General features: G+C 47.0%; 1 protein-coding gene across 1 annotated transcript; it reads right to left on the bottom strand.

Moving 5' to 3' along the window:
• Positions 1-12,306: 12,306 nt before the first annotated feature.
• LOC109770571 (uncharacterized) lies at positions 12,307-14,297 on the bottom strand. Its single transcript, XM_020329275.3, has 4 exons — positions 13,998-14,297; positions 13,811-13,920; positions 13,581-13,699; positions 12,307-12,565 (listed from the first exon to the last, which is right to left on the bottom strand). Exons 1-4 carry the CDS (start codon positions 14,188-14,190, stop codon positions 12,487-12,489), a joined length of 501 nt encoding a protein of 166 aa, XP_020184864.1. The 5' UTR covers positions 14,191-14,297; the 3' UTR covers positions 12,307-12,486.
• Between the last annotated feature and the right edge of the window lie 1,823 nt (positions 14,298-16,120).

The raw sequence follows: 16,120 nt of genomic DNA, 5'->3' as shown, positions 1-16,120 counted from the left end.
GCTTTCTCAAGGAACGCATTAAAATTCAACGGAACAACAACACGGGCCATCTATCTACAATTAACATAGACAAGCAAGATACTATCAGGTACTAAGTTCATGATAAATTTAAGTTCTATTAATCATATTACTTAAGAACTCCCACTTAGATAGACATCCCTCTAATCATCTAAGTGATTACGTGATCCAAATCAACTAAACCATAACCGATCATCACGTGAAATGGAGTAGTTTTCAATGGTGAACATCACTATGTTGATCATATCTACTATATGATTCACGCTCGACCTTTCGGTCTCAGTGTTCCGAGGCCATATCTGCATATGCTAGGCTCGTCAAGTTTAACCTGAGTATTCTGCGTGTGCAAAACTGGCTTGCACCCGTTGTAGATGGACGTAGAGCTTATCACACCCGATCATCATGTGGTGTCTGGGCACGACGAACTTTGGCAACGGTGCATACTCAGGGAGAACACTTTTATCTTGAAATTTTAGTGAGAGATCATCTTATAATGCTACCGTCAATCAAAGCAAGATAAGATGCATAAAAGATAAACATCACATGCAATCAATATAAGTGATATGATATGGCCATCATCATCTTGTGCTTGTGATCTCCATCTCCGAAGCACCGTCATGATCACCATCGTCACCGGCGTGACACCTTGATCTCCATCGTAGCATCGTTGTCGTCTCGCCAACTATTGCTTTTACGACTATCGCTACCGCTTAGTGATAAAGTAAAACAATTACATGGCGATTGCATTGCATACAATAAAGCGACAACCATATGGCTCCTGCCAGTTGCCGATAACTCGGTTACAAAACATGATCATCTCATACAATAAAATATAGCATCACGTCTTGACCATATCACATCACAACATGCCCTGCAAAAACAAGTTAGACGTCCTCTACTTTGTTGTTGCAAGTTTTATGTGGCTGCTACGGGCTTAGCAAGAACCGTTTTTACCTACGCATCAAAACCACAACGATAGTTTGTCAAGTTGGTGCTGTTTTAACCTTCGCAAGGACCGGGCGTAGCCACACTCGGTTCAACTAAAGTGAGAGAGACAGACACCCGCCGGTCACCTTTAAGCAACGAGTGCTCGCAACGGTGAAACCAGTCTCGCGTAAGCGTACGCGTAATGTCGGTCCGGGCCGCTTCATCTCACAATGCCGCCGAACCAAAGTATGACATGCTGGTAAGCAGTATGACTTATATCGCCCACAACTCACTTGTGTTCTACTCGTGCATAACATCAACGCATAAAACCTGGCTCGGATGCCACTGTTGGGGAACGTAGTAATTTCAAAAAAATTCTACGCACACGCAAGATCATGGTGATGCATAGCAACGATAGGGGAGAGTGTTGTCCACGTACCCTCGTAGACCGATAGCGGAAGCGTTTAACACAACGTGGTTGATGTTGTCGTACGTCTTCACGATCCGACCGATCAAGTACCGAACGCACGACACCTCCGAGTTCAGCACACGTTCAGCTCGATGACGTCCCTCGAACTCCGATCCAGCCGAGTGTTGAGGGAGAGTTTCGTCAGCACGACGGCGTGGTGACAATGTTGATGTTCTACCGATGCAGGGCTTCGCCTAAGCACCGCTACGATATTATCAAGGTGTAATATGGTGGAGGGGGGCACCGCACACGGCTAAGAGATCAATCATCAATTGTGTCTAGAGGTGCCCCCTGCCCCCGTATATAAAGGAGCAAGGGGGGGTTCGGCCGGCCTAGAGGAGAGGCGCGCCAGGAGGAGTCCTACTCCTACCGGGAGTAGGACTCCCCCCCTTTTCCATGTTGGACTAGGAGAGGAAGGGGGAAAAGGTGGAGGGGAGGAAGGAAGGGGGGGCGCCGCCCCCCTCTCCTTGTCCTATTCGGACTGGGGGAGGGGCGCGCGGCCCTGCCCTGGCCTCCTCTCCTCTCTTCCACCTAGGCCCAATAAGGCCCATTAAGTTACCGGGGGGTTCCGGTAACCTCCCGGTACTCCGGAAAAATCCCGATTTCACCCGAAACACTTCCGATGTCCAAACATAGGCTTCCAATATATCAATCTTTATGTCTCAACCATTTCGAGACTCCTCGTCATGTCCGTGATCACATCCGGGACTCCGAACAACCTTTGGTACATCAAAACATATAAACTCATAATAGAACTGTCATCGTAACGTTAAGCGTGCGGACCCTACGGGTTCGAGAACTATGTAGACATGACCGAGACACCTCTCCGGTCAATAACCAACAGCGGAACCTGGATGCTCATATTGGTTCCCACATATTCTACGAAGATCTTTATCGGTCAGACCGCATAACAACATGCGTTGTTCCCTTTGTCATCGGTATGTTACTTGCCCGAGATTCGATCGTCGGTATCTCGATACCTAGTTCAATCTTGTTACCAGCAAGTCTCTTTACTCGTTCTGTAATACATCATCCCGCAACTAACTCATTAGTCACAATGCTTGGAAGGCTTATAGTGATGTGTATTACTGAGTGGGCCCAGAGATACCTCTCCGACAATCGGAGTGACAAATCCTAATCTCGAAATACGCCAACCCAACAAGTACCTTTGGAGACACCTGTAGAGCACCTTTATAATCACCCAGTTACGTTGTGACGTTTGGTAGCACACAAAGTGTTCCTCCGGTAAACGGGAGTTGCATAATCTCATAGTCATAGGAACATGTATAAGTCATGAAGAAAGCAATAGCAACATACTAAACGATCGAGTGCTAAGCTAACGGAATGGGTCAAGTCAATCACATCATTCTCCTAATGATGTGATCCCGTTAATCAAATGACAACTCATGTCTATGGCTAGGAAACATAACCATCTTTGATCAACGAGCTAGTCAAGTAGAGGCATACTAGTGACACTCTGTTTGTCTATGTATTCACACATGTATTATGTTTCCGGTTAATACAATTCTAGCATGAATAATAAACATTTATCATGATATAAGGAAATAAATAATAACTTTATTATTGCCTCTAGGGCATATTTCCTTCAAGAATTGTATTAACCGGAAACATGATACATGTGTGAATACATAGACAAACAGAGTGTCACTAGTATGCCTCTACTTGACTAGCTTGTTGATCAAACATGGTTATGTTTCCTAGCCATAGACAAAGAGTTGTCATTTGATTAATGAGATCACATCATTAGGAGAATGATGTGATTGACTTGATGTTGGAAATATGCCCTAGAGGCAATAATAAAATGGTTATTATTATATTTCCTTGTTCATGATAATTGTCTATTGTTCATGCTATAATTGTGTTATCCGGAAATCGTAATACATGTGTGAATACATAGACCACAACATGTCCCTAGTGAGCCTCTAGTTGACTAGCTCGTTGATCAACAGATAGTCATGGTTTCCTGACTATGGACATTGGATGTCATTGATAACGGGATCACATCATTAGGAGAATGATGTGATGGACAAGACCCAATCCTAAGCATAGCACAAGATCGTGTAGTTCGTTTGCTAGAGCTTTTCCAAATGTCAAGTATCATTTCCTTAGACCATGAGATTGTGCAACTCCCGGATACCATAGGAGTGCTTTGGGTGTGCCAAACGTCACAACGTAACTGGGTGGCTATAAAGGTGCACTACGGGTATCTCCGAAAGTGTCTGTTGGGTTGGCACGAATCGAGACTGGGATTTGTCACTCCGTATGACGGAGAGGTATCTCTGGGCCCACTCGGTAATGCATCATCATAATGAGCTCAAAGTGACCAAGTGGTTGGTCACGGGATCATGCATTACGGTACGAGTAAAGTGACTTGCCGGTAACGAGATTGAACAAGGTATTGGGATACCGACGATCGAATCTCGGGCAAGTAACGTACCGATTGACAAAGGGAATTGTATACGGGATTGATTGAATCCTTGACATCGTGGTTCATCCGATGAGATCATCGTGGAACATGTGGGAGCCAACATGGGTATCAAGATCCCGCTGTTGGTTATTGACCGGAGAGTCGTCTCGGTCATGTCTGCATGTCTCCCGAACCCGTAGGGTCTACACACTTAAGGTTCGGTGACGCTAGGGTTGTAGAGATATTAGTATGCGGTAACCCAAAAGTTGTTCGGAGTCCCGGATGAGATCCCGGACATCACGAGGAGTTCCGAAATGGTCCGGAGGTAAAGAATTATATATAGGAAGTCCAGTTTCGGCCACCGGGAAAGTTTCGGGGGTCACCGGTATTGTACCGGGACCACCAGAAGGGTCCCGGGGGTCCATCGGGTGGGGCCACCTATCCCGGAGGGCCCCATGGGCTGAAGTGGGAGGGGAACCAGCCCCTGGTGGGCTGGTGCGCCCCCTTGGGCCTCCCCCTGCGCCTAGGGTTGGAAACCCTAGGGGTGGGGGCGCCCCCCACTTGGCTTGGGGGGAAGCCACCCCCTTGGCCGCCGCCCCCCTTGGAGATCAGATCTCCTAGGGCCGGCGCCCCCCAGGGGGCCTATATATAGGAGGGGGGAGGGAGGGCAGCCGCACCACAGCCCTTGGCGCCTCCCTCTCCCTCCCGTGACACATCTCCCTCCTCCCGTAGCGCTTGGCGAAGCCCTGTCGGAATCCCGCTACTTCCACCACCACGCCGTTGTGCTGCTGGATCTCCATCAACCCCTCCTTCCCCCTTGCTGGATCAAGAAGGAGGAGACGTCGCTGCTCCGTACGTGTGTTGAACGCGGAGGTGCCGTCCGTTCGGCGCTCGGTCATCGGTGATTTGGATCACGACGAGTACGACTCCATCAACCCCGTTCACTTGAACGCTTCCGCTCGCGATCTACAAGGGTATGTAGATGCACTCTTTTCCCTCTCGTTGCTAGAAGACTCCATAGATTGTTCTTGGTGATGCGTAGAAATTTTTTAATTTCTGCAACGATCCCCAACACTTGACCCATTCCGTTAGCTTAGCACTCGATCGTTTAGTATGTTGCTATTGCTTTCTTCATGACTTATACATGTTCCTATGACTATGAGATTATGCAACTCCCGTTTATCGGAGGAACACTTTGTGTGCTACCAAACGTCACAACGTAACTGGGTGATTATAAAGGTGCTCTACAGGTGTCTCCGAAGGTACTTGTTGGGTTGGCGTATTTCGAGATTAGGATTTGTCACTCCGATTGTCGGAGAGGTATCTCTGGGCCCACTCAGTAATGCACATCATTATAAGCCTTGCAAGCATTGTAACTAATGAGTTAGTTGCGGGATGATGTATTACGGAACGAGTAAAGAGACTTGCCGGTAACGAGATTGAAATAGGTATTGAGATACCAACGATCGAATCTCGGGCAAGTAACATACCGATGACAAAGGGAACAACGTATGTTGTTATGCGGTTTGACCGATAAAGATCTTCGTAGAATATGTGGGAGCCAATATGAGCATCCAGGTTCCGCTATTGGTTATTGGCCGGAGACGTGTCTCGGTCATGTCTACATAGTTCTCGAACCCGTAGGGTCCGCACGCTTAAAGTTACGATGACAGTTATATTATGAGTTTATATGTTTCGAAGTACCGAAGTTCGGAGTCCCGGATGTGATATGACGAGGAGTCTCGAAATGGTCGAGACATGAAGATTGATATATTGGACGATTATATTCGGACACCGGAATGGTTCCGGGGGTTATCAGATATATACCAGAGTAGCGGGGGGTTACCGGAACCCCCCGGAGGTTATTGGGCCTCATGGGCCCAATTGGTGGAAGAGGAGAGGCGGCCAAGGGGCAGCTGCGCGCCCCTCCCCCCCAAGTCCGAATTGGACAAGGAGGGGGGCGGCGCCCCCCTTTCCTTCCACCCTCTCTCTCCTTCCCTCTCCTCTCCTAATCCAACAAGGAAAAGGAGGGAGTCCTACTCCCGGTGGGAGTAGGACTCCTCCTGGCGCGCCCCTCCTGGCCGGCTGCCTCTCCCCCCTTGCTCCTTTATATACGGGGGCAGGGGGGCACCCTAGAGACACAACAATTGATATGTTGATCTTTTAGCCGTGTGCGGTGCCCCCCCTCCACCATAGTCCACCTCGATAATACTGTAGCGGTGCTTAGGCGAAGCCCTGCGTCGGTAGAACATCATCATCGTCACGACGCCGTCGTGCTGATGAAACTCTCCCTCAACACTCGGCTGGATCGGAATTCAAGGGACGTCATCGGGCTGAACGTGTGCTGAACTCGGAGGTGCCGTGCGTTCGGTACTTGATCGGTCGGATCGTGAAGACATACGACTACATCAACCGCGTTGTGCTATCGCTTCCGCTTTCGGTCTACGAGGGTACGTGGACAACACTCTCCCCTCTCGTTGCTATGCACCAGCATGATCTTGCGTGTGCGTAGGATTTTTTTTGAAATTACTACGTTCCCCAACAATCACATACGCCATCACCATTCTTCCCCACTCCGGTTATCAAACAGTGATTAAGGGAAAATAGGTCCCCATGGACGCAGCCTATAGGTAGTCTCCGTTTTACCCCCCTGCTGCAACAATCCGCTATGAAGGGAGATGTGGCCTGTCACATCACCCAACCCCGCAACCACACGGGTCTCCAACAGTAACAACTTTCGTCCAAATTTGGCATTCATTGGATGGTCGGCTTCACCCAACGTCAAGAAGACAATTAACATGAACATGCAAAGAGGATATCAATTCCTAATATCAACGATTAATTACACACTAGGGTTCATCCATATCCCTGAGAACTAAGGGAACTACTCACGCATGAAGGCAACGAACATCATAACTCCGGTGATGGAAAACATGAATGAATCACGCATGTAATACACAAGTCAATCCCTTTAGGGTTCTTGAGGTTACAGTGAGGATATCAAATCCTAATATCAACGGTTAATTACACACTAGGGTTCATCCATATCCCTGAGAACTAAGGGAACTACTCACGCATGAAGGCAACAAACATCATAACTCCGGTGATGGAAAACATGAATGAATCACACATGTAATACACAAGTCAATCCCTTTAGGGTTCTTGAGGTTACAGTGAGCGGGACGCGGATGATGATGATGATGATGTTGAGGCCTTCCCGATGATGGTGATGGAGGCGGCTGCCTCCTCCTTGCTGATTCCTCCCTCCGGATCGCTCCAGCGGCTAGGGTTATGCTTCTGGACGAGTTCCTGGTGTCTCTGGGCATCTGATCCATGAACCATCTTCACGAGGTGAATATAGTTGACCTGACATGCGGTCGTATGGAACCCCGTCTGTTGCCCTGGAGGCCCTGCGATGATTGTTTCTTTGCCCTTTTTACTTGAATATTTTATGGTAGGTGATTATCACTATAAATATGTGATTCCACTACCATTTCTTGGGATTTCTTCCATAAAATTTTATTGGGTCCAGAAAAGTGTTACCCGAGAGAAAGAAAAAAAGAAGTGCATGAAGGCGGTAAAATTCCACAAAGCACAGTGAGTAGGCATAAAAATACTAGCAAAATAATCACACAATTTGGACTCATTAGTGCACATCTCGGAGGTGTCGTCCGTGTGGTACTCGGATTGGATTGGATCGCGAAGGAGTACGACTACGCCAACCACGATCTTTAGATCGTTAACGTTTTCGGTCTACAAGGGTATGTATAAACACTTCCCTCTCGTTGCTAGCATCTCCATAGGATAGATCTTGTGTGTTTCATAGGATTTTTTTGTTTGTTTTTCATGCTACGTTCCCATCAGACGCTTCTTCAGATTGAAATTAGAACTCAAGCCTTTTAATGACGATTGAAATTCGAATCATCGGAGGAACTAAAATCTTTAATAAAACTTAGCAGGTTGTTTAAATAAATAAGGACTCTATTAGAGAGAGAATGTATACTCTTCTTGGTGCCCCTGGCGCGAACATCGTTCACTTTGGGAGGATCAAACAAGCTCTGGGAGGCTCTAGTTAGCGAACAACACCACACACTCTCTTTCTCGCACACACCGCTAGAGGATTACTATGTTGTGAAGAGATAATTACCATGCTGCAAGCAAGAATCTTGTTGTGTGTTCTGGATTTGCCATGTTGCAGAAAATTATCATGATATGCAAAGGAGAGTTGCCCCATGTTTAGCATTTACCATTATCATGAATTACCTTGCTAAAACTGTCTCGCTATTGCAGAGAAAATTGACATGTCATAGAAGAGAAAATTACCCACGTTTTAGTAATTGCCATGTCATAACAAAGGTATTTGCCGTGGTACAATCAAAAAGTTGCTCCAGGGGATGGATGGAGCGACAAAGTGAACATTTGCGTCGTTCACTTTAGGAGGCTCAAACGAGCAAATGGTACGTCCATGTGATTGCCACATGTCACCGTGTTGAGATTCATGCGGGGTCAACGCACCACTGAGTGTTCGCTAAAAAATCTTTGCTCTGTAAGATATTCGAAAAACAGTCCTTTGTTAGGACGAGAAAAATTAATCCAAACATATCAGTACAAAAATATAATAAAGAGAGGTGTGTTTCTCTGACTTTCGGTCAGTTCACACATACAATAATTGTTTAGTTTATTTTCTATCCAAGGTGGTACTAATTTGTTTCTCCGACTTTTTGTCCATTCAGGAACCAGCTATATGATGCAGAGTGTGACGCACAGGCTCGGCACACTACTGAACCGCCCCACCAGTGCGAAGCCTCTTTTTTAGAGTGCGATGTAAAAAAAAGACTAAAAATGAGGGATCTCATGACGATTCGGAACTCACCACCTCACACCATTGAGGTGAGCTGCTTGCCACTAGAGCGGACGTCTGCTACTCACTACAGAAAGCATGGAACATCTAACTATCCATCGCAGCGTTCATATTTGAACGCACTTTCAAAATAAATTCAGAACATTTCTTGAAAAAACTGTTAACAATTTTGAAGTGTGAATATTTTTGAAAACACAAATAATTTATCAAATTCAATTTTTTTGAAAAATGTGAAGAGTTTTTGGTATTCCTAACATTTTATGACGAAACACAAACAATATTGATCTCAAACAGTGTAAAAAATGAATCATTTTTTAAAACAAGAAACATTTATGAAGAACGCGATTATTTAAAATATGGACAACTTTTAAAATTCTGAACATTGTTTGACAAAACACACACAATTTTTAAATATCAAACTTTTTAAACAATTCAAAGCATTTTTTAGAATTCCGAACATATTTTGAAAAACACGAAACATTTTTCAAAACTATGTTTTTTTTAAATGGGGACACTTTTTGAAACTCTGAACAAAACTAGGAAATGGCGAACATTGTAATTTATCTGTGAACAATGTTTGAAAGCCAAAACATTTCTAGAAATCCCAGACATTTTTTGAATTTGTGAACAAAAAATTAAATAAGCAAAAAAGGGGAAATTTTGTGCAATTTTCAAAAAGCATGAACAGTTGATTTTTTTGAACTAATAAGCAAACATTTCTTGAATTTGTGAAAAATTTGAGAGCGGGAACATTTTAGGAGGTTTTGAACAATTTCTGAGAAATGTAAACATTTTTGCAAATTGATGATTTTTTCGAAATTTATTAACATTTTTTGAGAAAAGAAAACTAAACTTGAAAAGGAAAAGGGAAATAGAAAACACAAAAATGAAAAAAGAAAAATGAGAGGAAAGAAAAAAAGGGAAAAAAGAAAGGAAAAGTAAAATAAAATAAATTAAAAATGAAACATGCATATGGGAAAAAAAGGAAACAGCTTGAAAAAACAGTAAAAACCATTTCAGGAACCTTCTGGAAGGTTCCCAAAGAATGTCAGGAATCTTCCACGAGTTTCCCACAACCGGATTATGTCGATTGCTCACTCGCAGCTAAAATGGGTCAGCCCTGATACTCGTCCACTCCTTCTCTCCTGTGCATTTCCACGACAACTTGACGCACCGTGCGTCATATAGGAAAACGCATACGTTCACCTATTTTTTTATTGATGGTGGTACTAATTATTGAAAAGAAGGGCCATATCTAGCTACTCGCCCGCGCTCCAAGATTGGCCCAAGAAAGCCTGGCCGCCAAGTCATAAGAACAGGCTTTCGCCCCGCCACCCTTTTGGATCCCACGGTCTTTTTTGGACCGAAAAAAATCCCATAGTTTTTTCTGGGCCGGAAAAATATAATTGCGTGGGGACTCGATCTCACGATTAGCCATGTAGAGTACAAAAGACAAGGCTAATTAGATAATCCCGCCTAGCCTTTTTACACAAATTCTCGCCAATTTAAATGAGTCCGTGAGTTGCCTGCAAAACAAGAAGGCTCCTCGAGAATCAATAAACAGAGATGCAGATAATTAAATGAGATGAAGAAAATATCCCATTAATTAAATGAGATTGCTAGAAATTCTATGGTTGGATGGGCTGATGGGTGAGAGAGGTCCCCAATCAAATAAATGTGCTCCGAAAGGAACTGAAATTACAAGATGGAATAAATGGGCGTGGTAATTAACCTACATGTGTAGGTGTTAGAATAGTGACCTGAGGGCATGGCGTGTGTCGTGCATGGACATATTGGTTGGCCCCATAACACGCACAGTGGAGGAGTTTGTCAACTAACCGAACTAGCCATGTTATAAATTTTAGACTGGTCTTCGTTTATTTTTTTCGGAAAGGAGGATGACCCCCGGCCTCTGCATCTGGAAGATGCATGCGGCCATTTTATTAATTATTCTTGAGGACCTTACAAAGAATAAAAACAATATGCCTGAATCCGCCATCTTGGCAACATCTGCCGTTACTCCTATCCAAATGACGAAGGGGTGCAAGCTGGGCCACATACCCAGACCTCTCACCTAAGCCTAACATCTAAAGCCGGAGGCCCCGACCAAGCCATCTACCAGGTTCGGGGCTCAAACCGGTCCGACGCACTTACATGTGCCGTCGCCGCCGTCTTTCACTGGTCCATCTTCAGAGCAGATTGAGGTGACAACCTTGGCAGGTCCTCCGCCATCGACGCCACCATGACGCCAAACGACGACCTCCACCTACGCGAGCCTTGGCAGGTCCTCCGCCATTGACACCACCACGACGCCAGCCGACGACCTCCACCTACGCGAGTCCATCTCCAAGCAACGGACGTAAATCCATGCTAGGATAGGGCCGCACCACCGCCATCGCCCACCACCCACAAGCGCCACCCAACCCCAAGGTTCCCAAAGCGGCCTTCAAGAAGGGAACGACGCCGTGAGCGCCGCCGCCGCCCAACACAAAGTTAGGGCTTTCGCCCGGGAGACCTAGGGGAAGGTGAAGTGAGGAGATCAGTCCATACCGACGCCTCCAAGGAGGGGAACGGCGCCCTCAAGCGTCGCCGTCGGCGCGGCCGGTCAAGGCCGGAAAGGGATTTCGCCCGGACTAGATCCCCGCCACCAGCAGCGCCTCCTGTACAGAACCGGCGACCAAGAGGAAGTGCGGCCTGGCCAGGCTGGCCCGCACGCCGAACAGGGGAGGAGGAGAGGCGCCAGATCGCGCTCACCGGCCGCCGCAGAAGCCGCCGCCGGCCACCAACGACCACCGGATCCCGCCGCCCGCGCGACCGAGACACCAGATCCACCGCCCGCACGGCTGCTAGCTGGTCATGCCTTGCCAATGGAGCCGCCGCTCCAGATCCGGGGTTCCCCACGCAGAAGCAGGGCAACCGAGGCCCCGCCGCCACCATCCTTGGCGCCCCGGGCTTGCCCGGCGGCTGCCTCATGCGGCGGCAAGGAGGTGGGATGAGGTGGGGAGGGGGCCGCGGCGGCGCAGCTAGGGTTCCTCCGCCACCGCCGGGGGAGGCGACGCGGGGGTCGCGAGAGGAGGTGGTTTCGCGAGAGGAGGAGGGCGGTGGTATCCTCAGCCCACCAGAAACCTCATGTTATAATTATCGCTTAGCCATGTTTATATTATACAATCTGTTCATGTTAGATTGTGATGACCAAACTCACCGTAATGAGACTTATCACGTTGTCGTAAATAGATGGCCAAGTGACCACCATCGACGATGGTACAAAAAGAAAAGGTAACAACACATTAGGGCATCTCCAACAATCGTATGATCATCGTTGGTGAAATTCCCACCTAGACTATTTTAATGACATGGCACATAATAAAAGAAGAGAGAAAATGAATCGTAAAACCTGAAGCAATCTTGAACATTTAGTGGACCCGTCTGGTTGTTTAACATACGCTTGCGGTTAGGTGCTGACATGAACACTTATACCAACAAAACATACTCTTATAGGTGCGCGAGAGTTTGTTTCTCTCGTTGCAACACACGAATATGTTTGCTAATCAGTATGAAAATAGAGCAAATCATTTGGTCATCCCTGTCCCCGAACAAGGCACACAAACAAATATTGCCAGATACTTTACTGAATTTGAATCCAAATGTTCAGAAACATACACGGCTCCAATATTCTGCCAAGGCTGCGGCATACAGAAAACACAATAGGCTCCATACTTTATTCGGACGCAGCAACGGAGCAGAAAACGATGAAGCACATCCCGATGCACGCCGATGGCGAACCTAACGGTCTCCCTTGACGACTGTCACAGGGCACGACGCGTTCGACAGCACGTAGTTCGTCACGCTTCCCAGAAGAATCCTGCAGCACGGCCGGGCAAGAAGAGGGCGTCAGTGAAATGTGAATAAGCTAAATCTGTTAAGGGCCATCTTTCTCTCACATGTTCGCTTACTGGTAGGTAACATAAACCAAAACCAAGCCTACAGTTATCAATAAATACATAATTTAACTACTGTTGTCCTTGACATTAGGAGTTATGCCCAAGGATCAGACCGACTGACCGAGCCTGGTGAATCAATGGGTGTGAAATGCATTGACATTTTGCTCAGTCTTAAAATTGACAGTTATATTAATCTATATTTAGACTCATTAGAGATAGTCATAGTAATGGGACGTGGACACTCATCAAGATTACTCTAAACAAATTTTGCAAGATATGCAACCGAAGTCATAGATCCAGAACTACAAAAAAATCACATTCTACTCTGATGAACACTTATTTATACTGGATCTCGAATAGCACAAACACTGTAGCTGCCGACCAACTATATCTACACCATTCTAATGCTTAAACTGTTACATGAGCATTTTAATACCACTCGCCGTTTCAGTTGACCACACAAATAATCTGGCAAGCACGATGCAGATGCCGCCCAGATAGGCGATCATTTTCTCTTCTTATAGACAACGGACAATAGGGCGATCATGCCTCGTGCAAGTTAACAAATGCAAGGGAACGCCTTGATGGTCCATGTTCTAACTGCCCATTAGCTGTGAACCGTGTCCTAATTGAAATGAATATTGTGATTTAAGTCATAGTGCGCCCTGAAACGCGAAATGATGCAGCCAATCGATCCAAGCGACCAAGGTACTAGTGCAATTAACTTGAAGTATTGCTTCACGGACATTTGACTTCGTGTGCATCTTGAATCAAGCAATGTCTGATAGTAGTACTATATTAACCCCAGTGACGTGAGGATTGCCTATCTGAACAAGAATACAGGTAGCCAACCGGCGATTTCGTGCTCTGGGAAACTATGACCAAGAATCGCACATGTCCGGAGCAACATTGCGACAGCAGTAGGTAGTATCGTACCTCTGGATGGTGCCGAGGCCGCGGCTGCCCATGACGATGGTGTCGATCTTCTGCTCCTCCACCGCGTCGCAGAGCTTCTCCCTGGCGTCGCCCCAGTACACCTTGGCCACCACCTTCAGCTGATCATCAGGCCGGAGAGCCAGTCAGTCCATCTACCTCCATGCTCGATCGATCAAATCAGAGGATCGGAACACCTCCCGCGCATATAGGAGTACAAAAAAGTAGCATACCTCGAGCTGGCGCGCGGCGGTGTCGAGCATGTCGAGCACCTCGGCGTCGCAGGTGACGCCGTAGTTCTTCATCACCTCCGGCTCCCGGTACTCGGACAGAGGGATCAGCGCTGCGGGGTGGCCGATCGAGCACGCGTTAGCATGAGATCGAAGCGAACTGGGCGTTAGTTTGAGATCGAGCGCTTACGGGATCCGGACTTGGCCCAGACGGCGTGCTTGGCCTCCTCCCCGCCGTGGCGCTGGACGTGGAGGACGACGACGGTGTCGCCCCGGCGGAGCAGGTTCCGGACGGCCCACTCCAGCGCCCTCTTGCTGCTGGCTGAGTAGTCCATGGCCACCCCGATCCGGCGCTCCCCGTCCGCGTCCGCGCCGCCGGCCATCCTTTCCCGATCCGCTCAGGCACCAGCGCTGCGGGCTTCTCCTCTCACGTGGCGAGATGGCAAGTGTTTGCAGTAATGCTTGTACTTGGTGGGCGAGGCTACAGAGAGCGACAGGTACTTAAAGGGCTGGCCCCGCCTGAGCCGGGTGAGGGTTTTGGGTGGGAGGACACGGGACCGGGGCGTGTGCGGCGCACCGGCATCGGGGCCTTGGATCGAAGGTGGCGCGGCGTCGTGGGGGAGGCGTGCACCCCTGCGGTTGGCTCCCCGTGCACTGGAATCTTTGCGCGTGGCGTGTCCGCCCGGGCCAACGGCACGGCGGCAGGGAGCCGGCGCCGCGCCCGCGGTGCGCCTTGGCAGTTTGGCCCGACCTCGAGTCGGTAGATGGGATGGATCGGATCCGCGGACATGGGTGGGAAACTGCGGATGCCGTCACGGCCGGGGAATACGTTGAGCGCGTCTAGATTTGCATAGGTTGCCTCTGCTCGTTGCTACGTGACGCGCGAAACGGTTGAGACTGGGCAAAGGGGTTCCGGGGTCGGGTTTGCGTGCACGGGAACAGTTTCTTACCCGGGTCCTCTGCATGTGATCGGTGGGCCCCCATCGTCCAACGTTAGCTCAGCGGACATTTCTTGCTTTTGCCTAAACAAGATAGGCCTATCTTCAGGATTTGCGATGAGACAGACATGTCACGACCGTCCTTTTATGGTTTCTAGCAGCGACTCATTTCGACGCACAGCTCAGCTATGATGTTGGCTGTTCATGATCTGCATTCATCGGGCTACCGATGCCGGTTAAATGGCAAGTACTCTTGATTTTTGTTTTTTGTGTCAGCCACGTGACCGGGCCAGGGCACTGTGTCGGCTGCCCGTCGCAGACGAGCACATGCTGACATGCATGCCGGAAGGGACTAGCAGACAGATTTTTATTATTTTTGAGAAAAACACACATTTTTGAGTAAAACACAGTTTTTTTTTAGAAATAAACACATATTTTTATTCTTTTAATACGGTACAAACGCAAGCGCTCATATATACGTGCATATGCTCACCCCTATAAACACACACGCACACCCTACCTCTATGAGCACCCCCGAGAGACTGAGTCGGCATATCGTCTTGAGATTTTTACGAAGTCACTGTAGACACCTCGTAGTCGACGGGAACATCTCCTTCCACTGGACGCACATCGTCAGAAATCCTAAAATAAATTCAGGATAAATGCGAGCACCGGGACTTGAATCATGTTGGGCTGAGATACCATTGTCCACCTAACCATCCGACATGTTGGTTTGCTTTTTAGTTTTTTTTAGAATCGTTTATTAGTTTTTTATTGTGATATATTTTTTTGATGTTTTTTGAGGCCCCAAACAAGCGTGCAACTGCAGAGCGCCGAAGATGAAGAAACGGTAGGCCCATGCCGTTGGAAATGTCTATGTCTCGCTAGAAGAAAGAGTCTATGTTCATGAAAATGTATCGCGAAATTCGTTAAAAAGAATTTAGTACCATTCACAAATTATACAGATATTTAATAAATGTCCGGATGTTCAAAAATATGATTCATGATTTTTTTAAGTTCATAAAACAGGAAAACAGAAGTTCATGAAATTATAGAAAAATTTCTTGCCATTAAAAAAAATGTTCTATCACTGCAAAAATGTTTGCGCACTTGAAAACATATTCAAATTTTTGGGAAAAATGTCAAACGTGTCTTTTAAAATGTTCACTTTGTATTTGAAAATGTTCACAATGTATTTTACCAATGTTAACGTGTATTTATATATATGACTAACCTGTATATGAAAAATGTTTATTGTGTATACAAAAATGTTTAGCCAGTATACAAAAATTTCCAACATGTATAAAAGAAGTCGACACGATTGTAGAATAAAAAAAAGAAAGACAAAGTTAAAAAAAAGATATAAAAAGCACGA

This window comes from Aegilops tauschii, chromosome 1, assembly GCF_002575655.3.
Source record: "Aegilops tauschii subsp. strangulata cultivar AL8/78 chromosome 1, Aet v6.0, whole genome shotgun sequence".
NCBI classification, from domain to species: domain Eukaryota; kingdom Viridiplantae; phylum Streptophyta; class Magnoliopsida; order Poales; family Poaceae; genus Aegilops; species Aegilops tauschii.
This window is presented reverse-complemented; position numbering and strand designations above follow the sequence as displayed.

Coding starts and splice junctions, on each gene's coding strand:
- LOC109770571 (XM_020329275.3), bottom strand. CDS start 14,190: ATGGCCGGCGGCGCGGACGCGGACGGGGAGCGCCGGATCGGGGTGGCC. Junction 13,921..13,997: donor CTGGGCCAAGTCCGGATCCC/GTAAGCGCTCGA, acceptor GCCACCCCGCAG/CGCTGATCCCTCTGTCCGAG. Junction 13,700..13,810: donor CCGCCGCGCGCCAGCTCGAG/GTATGCTACTTT, acceptor CCTGATGATCAG/CTGAAGGTGGTGGCCAAGGT.